Consider the following 18,035-nt stretch of genomic DNA (forward strand, 5'->3'; position numbering starts at 1 on the left):
GAAGATAAGTAAATGAAACGGTTCCCACAACCCCTTCTAGCCATCTGGAATGTTTTATTACCTCAAATTACCTTTGAGAATAGCAGAGAACTGCTTGAACACTGTGATTAATAGTGCAAGGAAGGCAGTCACCAATTCAAACTTATTCTTAGTGAATTTCCAATTTGATGAGGTTTTAATGCAATAGCGGTTTACCAAGCAGTATGCAAAATGGTTCACTAAACTGGAATGTGTGAAATGGTTACAGGTGTCATGCCAGAATGATACATATTATCTGAAAGCTCTCAAGAAGAGGTACACCTTAAACTCAGCTACGTAGTACACATGATTGGGATGCAATATTGTCAGCAAATTACAATACATTTTATGCATATATTTTATTGAGCATATCTGATTGACAACATTGAACTGAAATATTTGAAATAGCAGCGTAGATGCAACCACTGGTAAGGCATCAGCCATATATTTGCGGCATCAATACTTCAATACTGAATACTTTTTATTACGCTCTTAGAACTGGATTTGTGAGCGGAAGTGCATCTGCTTTGTACTATTATTTTGCATGCTCATTTTCAGCATCCACTTTGCTTTCATCCTTTGAAGGTACTGCATGTCACGCTCGTGAGCCAGAGCTGCTCCTGCATTAATGGAGAAAGAGCCAATATCTGAATTTCACCAAAAAGCATAATTATTTTCAAGATGAACATAGCTGCTTAAACCTGCTTAAACTCTACAAAGGTATACTGTGCTCTCCATAAAGTCTGTCATTTTTGAAATGCAACTACTTTTACACTTTAAATGTTCACAAACACTTTGAAATTATCCTATATGGAGTTTGCCTATTGTTCTGGCCCTGCAAACTGATCAACATAAACATCAGTGACTATCTAGTTCAATATTCTGTTTCCAACTATACTTACTGTACTGTATTTCTGAGCTATCAGTAGAATTCTGTAACATTTTTTTTTGGCAGAATAACCATGAGGGGGAGAGGATTCTACCAGCACCCAAAGGGAAAGGCGCACAGATAAATAAGAGAAAGCCCTCTTAGAATATAGATTTGCTTTCATGATGCTGAATTTTCACTCTGTATCTACAAATAGGGAAGAAGGGGGATGGAAGAACTGGCGTATCTGTTCTTGAAAACATGACATCCAGTTTGGAGTGTGAGAGAAGAGTTCTGTCAACATCAGGATCTAGATTTAGTTACTTACAGGAACCTTATGGTTCAACAAATTACTTCTCAAGGATAAGCTTTTTATTATTTAAGTATTTTTACTTGCAAATCTGTTAAGAACAATGAAAAAGCAAGCTAGAAGGACACTGCTTTTATCTGCTGACCTGAGTTGCTTGTCCAACCAAGGGCTTTATACTGCTGCAGCACTCTGCCCACTGTCTGCTTGTTTCTGGAAACCGCTACTGCTCGTGAAGAACCAAATCGCTGCTTGTAATATCTCATCAAGGAACGGTGACCAATCCTGGCACCTTTATAAGAAAAACCAATATTCATATATTAAAATAATAAAAGATACCTTTTTTGTTATAATAGGAATATTGTGTCCCTATCTGAGGAATATTCTCTTTCCCAAAAGCTTGTAACTGCAGAAGTAGTTGGAAATTCACTGTGGAATACTATGCCCACACAAAAAGGAAATTTGATGAGAACTGCTAGAGTTCATTTGGATTCCAATTCTGAAAGCTGATTGATTTCTTTGGGACCTTTGAGCTTATAGCGAGATTTGCCTTGTAATCATTTTTTATTAAAGATTGTAACTGCAATAGTAAAAACTAAGTCTATAGTAAGGTTTGGAAACATAGCTCCCAGTTTTTACTGATGTTAACTTTGTTTTGTTAGAAACCTGGGATGAAATATGCAGGCACAACAGATCCTTCTGAGGTGATAAATTGTAGAGAAATAACTTTGGGGCTTTGAAAAGTAGGCTACTTTAAATTCTTTGTTTTAATTAAGTTATGGACCTGTGACACATTTTTGTTTTAAAAGAATAAGATTGGCTGCAAGGAAATGAAAGATTCAATATTCTTCCCCCAGCAATCTAATGGAAATATTCTAATATATTGTCCTGTGATAAGAAAGTAGATCTGTCAATCACTCATCCATTTTTATATGCACTTTGCCATCTTATGGAGAAACAAAAGCTAAACATAGCTCTTTTTAAAATGTAAACACAATGTATTATTTTCTCAAAACAGTTTAAAGAGCTGAATCACACCAAAGCGTCCCCATAGTCAACATTCAATTTGGTGCTGAGATTCTATCTTGCCTTGAAGAACCAGCATATGTATGAAACTTTCTGACATACCTCAGGGGTGCACCAAATTTGTGCACAACCCGATTTTTGGGGAGCCTTAACCTACTATCTAGCATGCAGGTCACAAACCATAATATATGAACTGTAAAAAACAAACCCACTGGCATTCCAGAAAAGATAATGTACACACATATGCATGGTAAAAAAAAATTCTTTTGCTTGAGGGCCATCACCCAATGTTAGGTGGAATTTGACTGACATTTTGAAACCCTAACTTTGAAGCTATTGCATTACTCTATGTTTTCTTTCCAAAAGTTCATCAAACTTTTTTCATATTCACTCCATTCGTAAGTGAATGGAGGGTAATCAACTATTAATTTTTGGAATTCAGACATATCATATATCAAGAGAAATTAATTGAAAAACCAGGGCAAGAAATCTAAGATTTGTGATTTTATCCTCAGGGCGAGGTCAAATATTAACAACTTCCCTATGCTGTCTATCAGAATCATTTTCAAATGGATAAATAGACTCTTACCACTAAGTGTTTCTTTCTCCTCTCAATTTGCCGTGTTTAATATCCATATGCACATGCCTGATTAGGGATTATTTTAGAAAGTAAAAATTTTACAGTATAAAAATTAATATTCCAGATTTTACCACCAAAGATTGGGAATCATACTTAAATGGAACCAACAAAAATATTTCTAGATGAAAACCTTTCTCTTTCCTTATTACCACTGCCCCGCCCCCTCCAAATCTCTCTCAAAATCATTTTGGGAAAACAGTTATGAATTATAATTAATCTAAGACTACTACAAGCCAAAAGCAAGGAAAAGTCTTTGCATTATTAGAAAACATTAGCTTCCCTCCACTTTATATCAGATGAACATAATTTAAGATCAGATGAATGAATGAGTCACTATTGGTAAATGTGGCCATGCAGAGATCTGACAGAATAGTATTCCTGCCCATGTGAATATGCTAATGATTGAGAACAATCTTTTTTGATGATAAAACGTGTCTAGCAGTATGAGTCAAAAGGCAATATGTTCTATATCAATGTCTTGAGCCTAATGCTAAGGTTATTTCTTATCCTACATTATTTATGTATTTAGTTTTTTATATAACACTTGCCAACGTCATCACGTCTAAATATAAAATGCAATACAATAGTATGCAATTAAAGTATTTTAGAGCATATAAACTAGCAATTATGAATAATGGGGCTTTATCCAGTATAAAAGATTAACGCAACAGCCTGAATAAAATATATTTTCAAGAATAAAGTTCCAACTATGTATTATTTATTCCAGAGGATATGAGTAATATTCCATGGATTCTTTAAAAGAAAGATAAATCCCAGCAGTAAAATGTATTCCAATAAATAATATACCATATGTTCGAAATCCCTTGTTTACAGGGAACATAACCATTTATTTTATTTCATGTGTATCTCTGCTTTATCAAGGTATTTGAGATCAACTGTACCGAACGGTAATCCTACAGCTTCTTATCCCAAAAATGTTTTTAGGTAATCGTGAATAAATAAAGGTAATAACATTAACATTCAATATTATGTGTTACTTCATCCAGAACACTAAATTTTGAAGAACAATTGTTTTAAAATGTTATATAAGTCACTTCAGTTTCTGCTATTTTAAGCATAATGCTTTCCCATCGATTAACCCAATACTATAGCATCTATGTAATTCCAATTTGTTCTCAGAGGCAGATCTGCTTCATGTCCTAGCAGAAGTGTGCCCTGTACATTGAATCACTCCTGCTGAATTTGTGATGTAGAGAAGGAGGGAAAAGGTTCTTTATTTTTCACACTGCACATTGGAAGCCAAAGAAACAATTCAGCACAAGACAGCTCTTAGGGGTCTGTATGGAAATTATCAAGCCAAATTCTGCAAAACAATTATATTATTCTCAATATGCTCATTGGAAGAGATTACACAACACACTTACCATCATTTCTAGTTAAAGGTATCCAGATGCAAGTCCCATCTGGTATCCTTCCCTGACCCCTATGATTAAAAAAAAGCTGCCCATATGTCATTGCACATTGCATGATTTGAAAAACTAATCAGCGAAAAGAATTTCAAATAAACAGATTCTTTTTTTGCTAACAAGGGCAAAGTGCCACAGGGAGATAAAAATAAAAATCTCATTTAAACTGTCCAATGGAGGCTGTTTTTGAACAGTCTGGGTGAAGACAGGAGCTGGCTCAATGGCACACTTATAAATTATGGTAAGGAAATCATATAGATGCAGTTAAAAGTTATTTTTTTCATAACACCCAGCCTTTTGCGAACATTTGGTACTTGCAAATTATTTGTTTCTATATTAATTTGCTTTATAAGGCTGCCCAATTTATAAAGCAATCCTGAGTAATTTATAATTGTACAGAAGAATGAAAACAAAAGAGTTAGAAAAAAACTCCCAGCAAACACATATAAAGAACAGAATGAACTAAAAGGAAACAAAACAGGCCCAAAACTGTACAGTCCATGCAAAAAACTTTAATTCTGAATGGGTTCATCCATTGCCTGAGCAAAGAACCAGGGCTTATGGAAGACCAGCAGGGTCCGAGCTATCCACACATCAGAGGGAATAATGTTCCATAGGGCAGGTGCTGTGAAAGCGAAAGTACATCTCTGCCCTCTTCCCCCATAGGTGGTCTGGTTTCAAAAAAAGGAGCCTGAAGCACACTCATCCTGCAGGATCTTATGGGACAGAGACAACTGAAGACAATTTAACTGTCTTTTATTTATTTTATTTAAAACTTTTTTTATAAGTGCCATAGTATATCAAATTCTGGGCAACAATATTAATCATTCAGTGCCTTAAAGGAACTTTTAGGTGATGATCAGCACACCAAATTAAATCCAGAAATCTAAAGGGAGTCAACCCAGCTCACAGAGTTCTGGTGTTCACAGATGTACCAAGCTATGACTTTTATTTATTTGTGCCACTCTATTCTAGTAAGAGCTTCTGGGTAGTTTATAGGGCAGTCCCACATAAAATGCATTACAAATATTCAAATCAGATTCCTATATCCAAAAGAGAAGTGTTCTATTGATCTAATTGCTGCATGAAAAGTAGAACTACAGTTACTTAGGATAATTATAATCCAATTTTCTTTCAATATTTAACCCAAGGCAATGCAGACAGACTTCCTTAGACAGGCTCCCACTAAAGCACTGACCAGATCCAGATATGATTAGTTGTTGCATTAGGTACCAGTCTATGTGCTGGATCACATTTGAAAAAAATCAGCATTTTAAAGTCCCCTGAAATCAACAAGGCCTTGTTTTAACTGTCTATGACAGTTATGGATTACAATTCTTGGCACTTAGGAAATTGTTATTCACACAGTTTATCTTTTTTTACAGGAGACACTTTTTCAGAATAAAGACAATGCAAACGTCTTTATTGATAACTATTTTTGTGAGATAATTAGTGTAAAAAGGAAATAAGAGAAGGGAGAAATGAGTCCAGAATAATGTTACTCTTACAAAATAGTTGCTGGCCAGTCCCCTTTTCCAAGGGGCTCTCTCCAACAGATCACAATTTTATTCTAGGCTTCTAACCAAAAGGCCAAAGGATAATTTTTCTGCCAGTATCCAATCCATAGACCAGCATTTCTATCTTATCAACTTTAAGATATGTGCATTTGAACTGCTAGCATTCCTAAACCCATAACCTTGTCCTAAACCAAACCCATCCTTACAGCAATTTCCTGTTTTCTGCAATGGATGGAATAGGTACAAAATGATGAGCCTTGGTGGTGCAGCAGACTAAAGCACTGTTAAGTAACACCAGCTGCCTGAAATTACTGCAAATTCAAATCTCACCAGGCTCAAGGTTGACTCAGCCTTCCATCCTTTTGAGGTAGGTAAAATGAGGACCCGGTTTGTGGGGGCAATAAGCTGACTTTGTATAAAAAAGAACACTGCTTGGGGGAGGGCCGAAAGCCCTACTAAGCAGGTATATACAAAAGTATGAAGGTTATTGCTTAACGCACTGTAAGCCGCCCTGAGTCTCTGGAAAAGGGCGGCATATAAATCGAACCAATAAATAAATAAATAAATAAATAAATAAATAAATAAATAAATAAATAAATAAATAAATAAATAAATAAATAAATAAGTTTTTCATAGAAAGGCAGATCACTAACCAAGAAATCTAGAAGCCATATATATGTATTCCTGCACCATCCCATCCCAGACAAGCAGCTGCATCCTTCTAAACTGCAATAACAGAAAGCTAGCATAGCAAGACAATCATGGCTAATTTGCATAGGGTCGCATACCTGAAGGTAAAATCAGCTCCATAGTTTCATCATCATAGTCCAATTTCTTTTCTGACGGCAGTTGTTCAGACATCTCTATATCCTCCCCTTCTTGGTAATCAGGATAACTGCTCCTATAAAAGAAAAGGGTCAACATTTTGCCTTTAAAAGTGAGAAGAGACTGTCTGAAAAAAATAGCTGTTAAAATGGCTGGGTCTGAAAATGAAAATCTTGTGCTGTGAGAAATATAACTGTGGGAACTTTGAGGCCAAAGAAAAAAACAGTTTGCTTAACATGAAAAAGACACATATCTGTCCTAATCCTACCTCCTGGGGAATCATGCATTCAATTAAGGACCAGCAATTTTGCTTCTCTTCTCACTGAGCTGTTTTCCATCCTATTGGCCATGTAGCTGCACTATAGCTGATTGTTGTATGAATCTTGATCATTAAAATTAGAGCCTTACTATCTCTTTTCCTTGTATCATGTATTTTATCATCATGAGACTAAGATCTATTTATTTTTATCCCACCTTTATTATTTTTATAATTTAAGGAGGTGGATATATCTAGGAATTATTAGAAAAGGGGCTTAAAAGAAAGCAGCCAATGTTGTCATTTATGCTATGGCCGAAGCTGAATAATATATATTGGTCTGGTCAAGACATTTATAAAAGTACAAAATACAGCTGAAAAAAAGTACAAAATAATTCAATGAAAACAATGTCAGTTTGACACCCTCCCAACAAAGAAAAGGCTAGAAGAGTTAAGATCTTTAGCCTAGAAAAAGGCATATAAAGGGCAACATAATCAAGGTGTATAAAGTTATATATTGCATGAAAAACTGGCTCAAGATAAGATTTTTTTCCTTGTTGTAAGCAGCAGGACCTGGGGTTCTCTTAAGCCACGGGAGAAGTGGTTATTCAATATAATTGATCAGAAGGAAATTTAGAACAGACAAACAAACAAAAATCTTCTTTATATGGCTCAGATCAGGGATTATTTTCATTTATTATTTATTATTGATCTGTGGGCCACTCCTTCTAACTAATGAACAGAGTATTCCGTAATTGCTTTAAATAATCAGAAATAGATTGCCAGTGATATTTTTCTTCAATCAGATCATTCAAATGCAATGTAATAGTCCTAGAAAAAATGATTCCTGAAACAGCGATAGCTAGTAACTCTAAAAGAATTTAAAAGTGCACCAGATGCAATAAAAGGCACTTTAGAGAAAGGCTTTTTCTGCTATGGCTCCCGCCTTTTGGAACAACATGCCCCTCAAAGAGACATCTGCCCCCACCCTCCTGGTCTTCTTTAAGAGCCTCAAAACCTTGCTCTGCTGATTGTCTTTGGGCCTTCCATGTTGGAGGTAGTTAGTGGACTACGAAGATCCCACCTCCACTCTGTAGTATTCTGGTTTTTAACTTATTTAACTTCTGTCCATTTTAAACTTCAATGTGTTAATGTTTTCTATCTTTGTTTTTATGATGTTGATAAGCTGCCCAGAATAACTTAACAGTGAGATGGGAGGAATAAATAAAATAAAATAAAATAAAATCACACTGGCAGGATTACATACAGATAATGTGCAACCTAGCTCTCACCCCAATGACTTAGTATTTTATATGTACGGAATTAATGTGGGCTCTTCCAATTTAATCTAAACAAGTACAACTGCAGGAAGACTGGATAATGTGCTATTCTAGTCTTGTTTAAACCATACTGCATCCTATGGTGGGGCAAAAGAACAAGGATCTTGTAGAATACAGATTTAATGAATGTATTTTAATCAGGGACATGATGCCCTTTAATAACCTATTTCCTTCCTACTGAATAAGCTATCAGCATATTGTTCAATATATTTATAATTCACGTAAAGGAAGAAGAAATATATACCCCACATGACTTCTCAAAATGCAGACAGAATGAAGACACACCTCCAAGTTTCAAAAGGCCACCATAAATGCTGTACTACTGAATTTGTTGCATCTACAGTGACTGTATCTAGAGAAGTGTAGGGAATACAAGGTCTACAGGTAGACACAATCACAGACAGGAAGGACTGATAGGAAGGAAGCTCAATTCTCCTAGAGCCAAGGCAGAGTGGTAAACAAACAGGGGCACTCTACCTTGAATGGCTTTGCTGTGGGTCACATTGATGAAAAGATTACTCTATGCAGTGATTCCCAAGTAACTGTTACAAGATAATAGCACTGACTTAGAATGTAGCCTTATAATTTTGGTCATCCATAAGCAGATTCATTACATACACCATCCCAAGCCCAGGACTGTGCCATCACCATCAGCCAAGCATTCCATGTTTTTCACCAACAATGCAACTCCTACCTGAAGTCATAGAAGTCTGCAAACTCCAAAGCAGCATCTCCCTCAATGAAGAGCTTGCAATGGCTCTTGTCATTCATATGTGCCTGTACAGCTTTAGTTGTGTAGAAGGACTTCCCTTTCTCATTGCACCATAGACAGACCTTCCCAACCCCAATCTTCTCTCCTGAACATTGGAAGAAAAGAGACAAGAACTGACGTTTGATCTTACATGACTTCAAAATATTAATTGCACCCTAATCAGGAGTGGGATTCAAAAATTTTATTTTTTTTAAAAAAAAAATTATTGTATTTTTATTGTTAAAGAGTAACAGAAAAAAAAAGAAACAATACAAAAATCAATAGTAAAGAAAGAAATTTTTTTTCCCCCCAATGTGCTATACAAATGGAAAGGAAGTTTTAGGAAATTAAAGTCTTCAATTCTTCCAAAAATCTCTTTGATAAGGTACTGCCGCCGATTCATCCAATCTCCCAAGTACAAAGTCCACAAATGGTTGCCAAGTGTTCCAAAAAACATTCTCTTTGTATATACCACTTCTAATTTTAATATCACAAGTCAATTTATCATTTAATGCAAATTTCCATGTTTCATTATACCATTCTTCTAATTTTAAGTCAACATTTAATTTCCAATATCTAGCAATTATAATTCTCCCCATTATAACCAAAATCCTCACCAATTCTCTTTCTCCAGTTGTTAATGTTGTTTCATTCAATATTAATAATAATATGGTTTCCGATTTCAATATGACCCTCTTCTTAATCATTTCAAATATTTCATTTTCTATCCTAGACCAAAAAAGTTCAACCCCATTGCATTTACACCACATATGAGCATATGTCCCAAGTTCCACTATACATCTCCAACACATTTTATCCACTTTATTATCCATTTGAAAAAGTCTTATTGGGGTCAGATACCACTTCCAAATAACTTTGTAATTATGTTCTTTAATCCTTATTGATAATGTCCTCATTATTCTGCTAACCCAGTTCATATTCCAATTTTGATTAGAAATTTCAATACCCAGTTCTTTTGCCCAATTCTCTTTCATTACCATTTGTGAATTATTATCAAAGTTAATAATTTTATAAATTTTGCTAACCCCTTTGGCCCAATTTCATCTTTTATTATTCGAGATGTCAAGTTTTCAAATTCCGTTTCCTTTCTACTCTCATCATTCCTTTCTTTACATTTCCTATTCCATTTATTCATTTGAATTCTTTCAAACCAATTAATGTTTAATTTTCCATAAATTTCCTCTTTCCTCATTTCATTTTCTGTAAATTTCAACCATTCACTAATTGTTTCCACTTTCTCTTCTATTATAATCCTCTCTCTGTTGCTATTTAATTTCATTGGGCAATTCTCTTTCAGTTTACCTAAATACAATACGTCTGGTATTAATTTTTTTGCTACTCTGTCCCAATTTTTAGTCAAACTATTCAACCAATAATTACAAATTTTAACCTTACCTTTAAAATTTTCCAAAAACCATTCGTAACCAAACTTCTTTATTTCACTTCATTTCCAAACTACCCCAAAGTTCAACATCTCCTTTTAAAATTTTTACTACTGTTCTTATATTAAATGCTCTATAATAGTTTAATAATAGTTAAATAAATAAATAAATAAATAGTTTATTTTGGAATTCCTAAACCACCTTGTTTTTGGTTCTGATACCACATTTTCTTAATCAATCTTGATTTTTTATCCCCATTACAAAATTTATCTAATTTTTTTTTGATATACTTCAATGTCCTTCTCAGTTAAAAAAATCGGAAGCATCTCGAATAAAAAGTTAAATTTAGGAAGTAACATCATTTTACATATAGCTACTCTACCAAACCAAGATAACTTTTGTTTTTTATATTTCCCAATTTTCTCTTCAATTTCTTTTATTACTATGTCATAATTTAGTTTCTTTAAATTTTTAATTTTAAGTGAAAGTATAATACCTAAATATCTTAAATTATCCTTTATCCTTATCCTAATTCCAAATTGATTTTGTAATTTTTCTAATTTGTTTTCCCTATCAATTTCCATTAATAATTCTGATTTTGTCCAATTTACTTTCAAACCAGTCATATCTTCAAATTCTTCCAAATGTATTTGAACTCTTTTTATATCATTTGTAATATTATTTAAAATGACAAGAGTGTCATCTGCATATAAATTAACTTTGATGCCTTTATAACCTATTAATTCTGAATCCTCTTCAATCAAAGTTGTTAAAATTTCCATTGCTAATAAGAATAGGGTCGGAGACAGGGGACAACCCTGTCTCGTCCCTGCTTCCAAATTTATATCTTGTATAAATATACCATTTACCTTCACTCTTGCCATACCCCTCTGGTACAATTTAGAAATAATATGAATAAACCAAATCCTAATGCAGAAATCATTTCTTTTATAGTATCCCACTGTATAGAGTCAAAGGCTTTAAAAATATCCAAGACAAGAATACCTATTTTATCACCATTATTCTCAGCAATATCAATAACATTTAATACTCTTCTAACTAAATCACACATATAACGCCCTTTAACAAAACCTACTTGATTGTGGTTTATATATTTATCTACAAAATTATTCAATCTATTTGCTACAATTGCAGTAAATATCTTAGCATCTTGGTTAATCAAGGAAATGGGCCGATAGGATTCAATCTTTTATAAATCTTTACCTGGTTTTGGGATTAAGGATATAATTGTTCAAAAATTATAGCAACCGGTTTTCTGCCCGGTTGCTGGGTGGGCATGGCCATGGTGGGCGTGGCCTACTCGGCCTCCTGAATCACAGTGGGGGGGGAAGTATTTTTGTCTCCCCAAGCTCTGGAGACTTTCTTCGAGCCTCCAGGAGGGTGAAAACGGCCTCCCCTGGGCTCTGGAGGCCAGAAATGGGCCCATTTCTGGACTTCTGGGAGGCCCGTTTTTCACCCTCTCCAGGCTCCGGAGGCTTTCCTCAAGCCTCTAGGAGGGCGAAAGGCATTCCTCGGACTCCGGAGGCCCTTCGGAGGCTAGAAATGGACTCGTTTCTGGACTTCCGGGAGGCCTGTTTTTCGCCCTTCCTGAGCCTCCGTGTGGGCCCTGCACTTACCTGGCATCCAAAATGGGCCACATGGAGACTCCTAGGAGGGGAGGGGCAAGATGGGCATGGCCAGCCAGTCCTTGCAACTACTGAGTCAGCAAACCAGATTTAAAATTAGCATCCGGTTCGCCTGAAAAGTAACTTCCATTTTCTGTGATTAACATTATTTTCGAGATAAGCTTTTCGGTTGAACATGAGAGCTTACTAGAACCTCTGGTGCAGGTCCATTCCACCAGTGAGAGGAACAGATATAATTGTTTCATAACCTGTATCTATACATTATACAGGTAGTCCTTGGGTTATAATTGTCTTTGCTAAGTAATGCAGTCATAAAGCACAATGTCATGTGACTGGGTCATTTAGCAATGGCAATTCTGGCAATCCTGGTTGCCATCATCAAGTGAGGACCTCATGTGATCACAACTTCTGACTTCCTGCCAGCTTCCCCATTGACTCCGCTTATAGGAAGCCAACAGGAATGTTGGAAATTGTGATCATGTGACCACAGGGGTGCTGCAACAGCTGGAACTACAAGAACTGATTGGAAGTACCATTCTTTCAGCTCTGCTATAACTTTTATGATTGCTGAATAATTGGTTGTAACCAAAGATCTACAAAACTTATAGGTGTACTCTCCAGTGTGTGTGTGCTCAACCTTATTCTGATGTAAGATCAGGTTTATTAAAGAGCATTAAATTCTAGGAGAAAATCCAATAGTCTACATCTATATGGAATAGTTTTTATTTCCAGAGGTCAACTTCTGTCTAACAGGTTGACATCTTATCCTATTTGATATACATTTAAGGCGCCATCCACACCAACCCTAATATAGCTAATGTTAAAAATGCCATCTACATTATTAAGAAAATGTGATTTTAAAAAAATGCTATATTTATTAATCAGTTATATATAAGGAGAATGAAACACTGAGAGAAATAACATATTCCTCTTTCTTAAAAATCCATAACAATGTTTATCTATTTACAAGGGAGAAAGCTCTGACAGACTTACCCAAATACTTGATCAATCCTCTGAAATCTACAAGGTATTCTATGTCTGGAATAAAAAAACTATGGTCTTTTGTCATGTGGGCCACATTCTTCATGAAGCAACTTGAATGGTGAGAACAGAACAAGCAGTCTGTTATAGGAATTGCATCAGGTTCAGCCCCATCATTCCCAGGTACACTGCTTTCCGCTTCATCTGGATTTCCTTCTATCTCTTCTTCAGACTCTTCATCTGAGTCGATATCCTCCCAACCTTCTACAAGAAATCAGAACAAAACCTTAAGGGGGTTTGATTGCATTAAGATGATGCATGTCAACAATTTAAAGCAATAGCATACTACAAGATCTTGCCATTAAGGATAATGTTAACTGTTTTAATTTTGTTAAGAAAATGAATTTTTCAAAATCACTTGAAAAACTTTGACACCAATGCCAATGTTTGACTTTAAACCTTCAAGCTGCCCAGTCCCTTACCAGCTCTTCTCTGTGAAGCGTCATTTTCCTAAGATAATACATAAGCTTGAGGGCTTTGAAAAAATACATTCTAGTAGGACAGTGCTTGGAAAATAATTGAGAGAAAATCTTTTGTATAGCACAGCCACAATTTAACCAGAAGCATATAGCTACTCTCTGCAGCTGTCACATGTTCCTGAAAAATGACACAGTTGTTTTAAAGACTGGAAGACAGGTGCCACATATGTGAGCTCCAAAAGGCTCAAATCAAATTTCAAAAGAAATTTGAGATTCAGATCAGTATAGCAGTGGTTAGTTTGATGAATATTCTACATGATGGGTCAAAAGTCACTCATAAATTATATATCAACCAACTAGCAGAGGATATGAAGAAATTTTGGCCCAATGAAAAAAAGATTTCAGCCAAAATTACATATATTGATTCAACCATAACATAATGTAAAAATAAATCTAATTCTGAAGCAAACCACTTCTTCAGAATTACATACAATTTAGAGGACAAGATAGGAAATATTTCTTAAGGTACAAGCAAAAGAAAAGCCTTTAAAAACAATTTGTTTTTTTTTACAGTAAATTATATATTCTAATTTTGTTGTTTTTTTAAAAAAATGCAGGCCAATTACCATGTTTTTCGGAGTATAGGATGCACCGGAGTATAAAACGCACCTTAGTTTTGGGGGAGGAAAATAAGAAAAAAGCTGATTGGCAGGTGGATCGGCCTCCCAGAATACCCTCCAATCAGCTGTTCCCAGAGGTGAATTTTAGCAACAGGTTCCTTGGTTGTGAGCTCTGTGCCTTGCTTTTTTTTGTTTTTTTTCTACCTCAGAAACTTTGTTTCAGAAAAAAACTTCTGAAAGCCTCCGAAACAGAGCTTCAGAATAAAAGCTCTGTTTGGGGGCTTCTTTTCTGAAGCTTTGTTTCTGATGCTTTTTTCAGCCTCTGAAATCTCCATTTGAGAAGCTGGGCAGGGCTACATTCGGAGTATAAGACGCACCCAGATTTTCATCCTCTTTTTTGGGGGGAAAAGGTGCGTTTTATACTCCAAAAAATACGGTATATGACATCATTCTTTTAATTAATATGTTTTCAATGCAGCACAATCTTATGACTTTTTATCCAAGATAAAGGCCTATTGTTCAATAAAGATTATTGCATAGCATATTCTATTACATAACCCAAATATCTGATTAGATACTGCAGCCTAACTGGAAGGTGCTAACCTGCTTTCAAAGTTTCAAACTGAACATTATACAGGGCTTCCTTTCAGCTACAAGATCAACATTTAAGTTTTTCACTTTTAGTTTTGACTGCTTTTGCCATTACCTTCCTCCATATCTTCCTCCTTTCTTTCATCGTCAGTTTCTGGTTGTGTCAGCTTCTTAGCCTGTTGCTCAAACCAGTGTAATCGAGGTGGTCTTTCCATGCACTCTTTTCTCTGAAGAGAACTGCTGCTTTCTTCCATGAAAGAAGAACCAATGGCATCTGCAGACAGGGCAACCTTCTTTGGAGACGAGGATGGCTGAGCTTTGACCGCTTGCTGGATAGCAGTGTTCATGGCATCTTTGTCAACGTTCTCTTCAGCAAGGCCCTTCTCTAAATTCTTCTCATTCAAGAGTTCCACTTTCTTGCTGATAGCTTGGACTGCTTTCTTCTCAAGCTCCAAATGCTTCCTGGATTTCAGGTGGTTCGCATATGCGTTGAAATTGGAAAATCTCTTACTGCAAGCCACACAATAAGTTGCAGTGGCCTTGTTCTGTTCTTCCAGTCCTGCTCTTTGGGCTAGTACTCTCTCTTGAAAGTTCTCAGCAGTGACAGGAGGCATCTCAGCGACTTTTCTCTTTAGGTTATACCTGTGCCAGTCAGTCTTATAGTGGGCTCGCTGAACATCCGCATCCTTGATAGTTACTCGGCAAGTGATGCAGGTGTATGATGCTGGAGCTGGGAAGAAAGGAAACAAGTAAATGCACATCAAAGTTTGAACTGAAAGAAATTTGGCTTAATCAATTAGCTCAGATATAATTCTATTTCAGACATTTCCATCCTGGCTCCCTTCAGGAATACTGAACTACAGCTCCCATAATTTAGCCAGCACACCTGACAATAGGAATTATAGTCTAATGTTCCTGGAAGTCAAATTTATCTTACTTTAAGAAGTCAAGGGGATAGATATTTTATATGTCAAGAAATGTTTTCTAAGAAGTTTTCTTATTGTTACAGATAACGGGTATTAATTTAAATTTAAGAATATGACAGAATTTGTTCAAGAATTCTTGAACCTTACAGATTTGGGGAAAAAGTCAGAGACAAACAATATAAAATACATATACCTGCCAAATAAAAACAAAATCAAATATCAATAGAAATAACCTGTTCTGCTCTCTTACTTTGGGCTACAGAAATCAAAGTTACTGCCAACTCTTTGCAAGACTGCAGCTGGATGGCAAATTGTATTAGACTTTGTAGTTAAAAGGTTAAATGTCTCTTCTCGGCATTCAGAAGATTACATGTAGTCCTTGACTTATGACAGTTCACTTAGTGACCGTTAAAAATTACAATACTGAAAAAAGTGACTTGTGACCGCTTTTCACACATACAATCAATTGTTGCAGCATCCCCAGGATCACATGATCAAAATTCAGATGCTTGGCAACTGACCCATATTTATGATAGGTGCAGTGTCCTGGGGTCTGTGATCCCCCTTTGGGACCTTCTGACAAGCCAAATCAGTGGGGAAGCCAGCTTTACATAACAACGAGGTGATTCACATAAGAACTGGGGCAAGAAAACGTAAAACGGGGCAAAACTCACTTAACAAATGTCTCACTTAGCAATAGAAATATAGGGCTCCATTGTAGTCATAAGTGGAGGACTTTGTATAAGGTACAAAGGTTAGTATCTCCAGTAATAAATACAAAAGTGTATCTTAGAACACAACAGTTCACACCACTCCTTCCTCTTCACTCCACTCCAATCCCACATGGTGATGCAACTCTGCTTTCCATTAAAATCAACCCCAGCAGCCACTGAGACACAGACAAGGCCCCATTTGAACTGCCACCCATTGAAGAAGTATGTTTGGCACAAACACAGCCCCCTCTTATTGTACCCAGGGGCAGGACTACAGGTTGTCCTCAACTTTCAACAATTCACTTAGTGACCATCCCAAAGTTACAACGACACTGAAAAAAGCGACTTAACGACCGTTTTTCAGACTTAGGACCGTTGCAGCATCCCCGTGGTCATGCGACTGACATTCAGATACTTGACAACCGACTCACATTTACGACGGTTGCAGTGTCCCGGGGTGGGTGTGGGTGTGAGTCATGTGACCATCTTTGGCCGCATCCCCACAAGCAAAGTCAAAGGGGAAGCCGGATTCCCTTAACGGCGGCCTTACTCATTTAAGAACTGCAGCGATTCACTTTAACAAATGAATAGAATAGAATATTTTTATTGGCCAAGGGTGATCGGACCCACAAGGAATTTGTCTTGGTGCATACGCTCTCAGTGTACATAAAAGAAAAGATACGTTCGTCAAGAATCATAAGGTACAACACTTAGTGATAGTCATAGGGTACAAATAATGCGTCGTAAGGTGGGGTGAAAAAAACCTCACTTCGCAAATGTCTCGCTTAGCAACCTATATTTTTGGTTTCTCAATTGCAGTCACAAGTTGAGGACTGCCTATAATAAGGACACGTGCTTTGAAAAGGTGTACATATTCCGGTGTGGGGGGGGGATGCTAACCTCTCACCACACCGCCATTTAAAAAAAGGGGCCTCTACGGCCTGTCAATGTCAGGCACGCCCTGTAACGGCCTGGGCGTGCTTTAGGGCAGGGGTCCCCAACCTTGGCAACTTTAAGCCTGGAGGACTTCAACTCCCAGAATTCCCCAGCCAGCAAAGTTTTGCTGGCTGGGGAATTCTGGGAGTTGAAGTCCTCCAGGCTTAAAGTTGCCAAGGTTGGAGAGCCCTGCTTTAACGGCAGCATTCGTTGCGCGAGACTGGACGCGCGCCTTATTGCCTACCTGACGCTCCGAGGGAAGGCGTCGCGTCACTCATAGCCCGAGCTCTGCCGGGAACCACTTTGCCTACTGCTTGTATGCCGAGCGGCAGCTCAGGCCGGCCGACGGGAGCTCAAGGCAAAGTCGGAGCAGGCCTGGGAAACGGGGCTCAGCTGCAGGAGAAGGCCGCTCGGTCAGGTTCGACGTGCCTCGCGTGGTTCAGGCCACGTGGCGTCGCGCAGTTTCGGTGGTGGATGGGAGTGGTGGCTGCGAACTTAAACCGCAAAGGCTCCCCCCGCCTGAAGCTGCTCTTCTCGCTTCCGGGTTAGAAGAGCAAATGGGCCGATCAGGACTCTCCCGAACCTGCTTCCGCAATTTGCCCCCTCTGCAGGCCTGGAGGACCAGCTGCTTTCTTAATGGTTGCGGTCGCTTGTCTTGGCTGGCGCTCGGGACGAATGGAGGCTGTTAGAAGCCGGTTTGCCTGAGGGCAGTTAGACTCGTAGAGTTGTACGGCCTAGAGTGGGACCTTTGAATCTTGGAGTGAC

General features: G+C 37.2%; 1 protein-coding gene across 1 annotated transcript; it reads right to left on the bottom strand.

Moving 5' to 3' along the window:
- Nucleotides 1-358: 358 nt before the first annotated feature.
- ZNF622 (zinc finger protein 622) lies at nucleotides 359-18,035 on the bottom strand. Its single transcript, XM_060691125.2, has 7 exons — nucleotides 17,515-18,035; nucleotides 14,811-15,425; nucleotides 13,018-13,269; nucleotides 8,919-9,081; nucleotides 6,592-6,704; nucleotides 1,342-1,485; nucleotides 359-638 (listed from the first exon to the last, which is right to left on the bottom strand). Exons 1-7 carry the CDS (start codon nucleotides 17,546-17,548, stop codon nucleotides 511-513), a joined length of 1,449 nt encoding a protein of 482 aa, XP_060547108.1. The 5' UTR covers nucleotides 17,549-18,035; the 3' UTR covers nucleotides 359-510.

This window comes from Pantherophis guttatus, chromosome 3 (assembly GCF_059756535.1).
Source record: "Pantherophis guttatus breed Tessera chromosome 3, ASM5975653v1, whole genome shotgun sequence".
NCBI classification, from domain to species: domain Eukaryota; kingdom Metazoa; phylum Chordata; class Lepidosauria; order Squamata; family Colubridae; genus Pantherophis; species Pantherophis guttatus.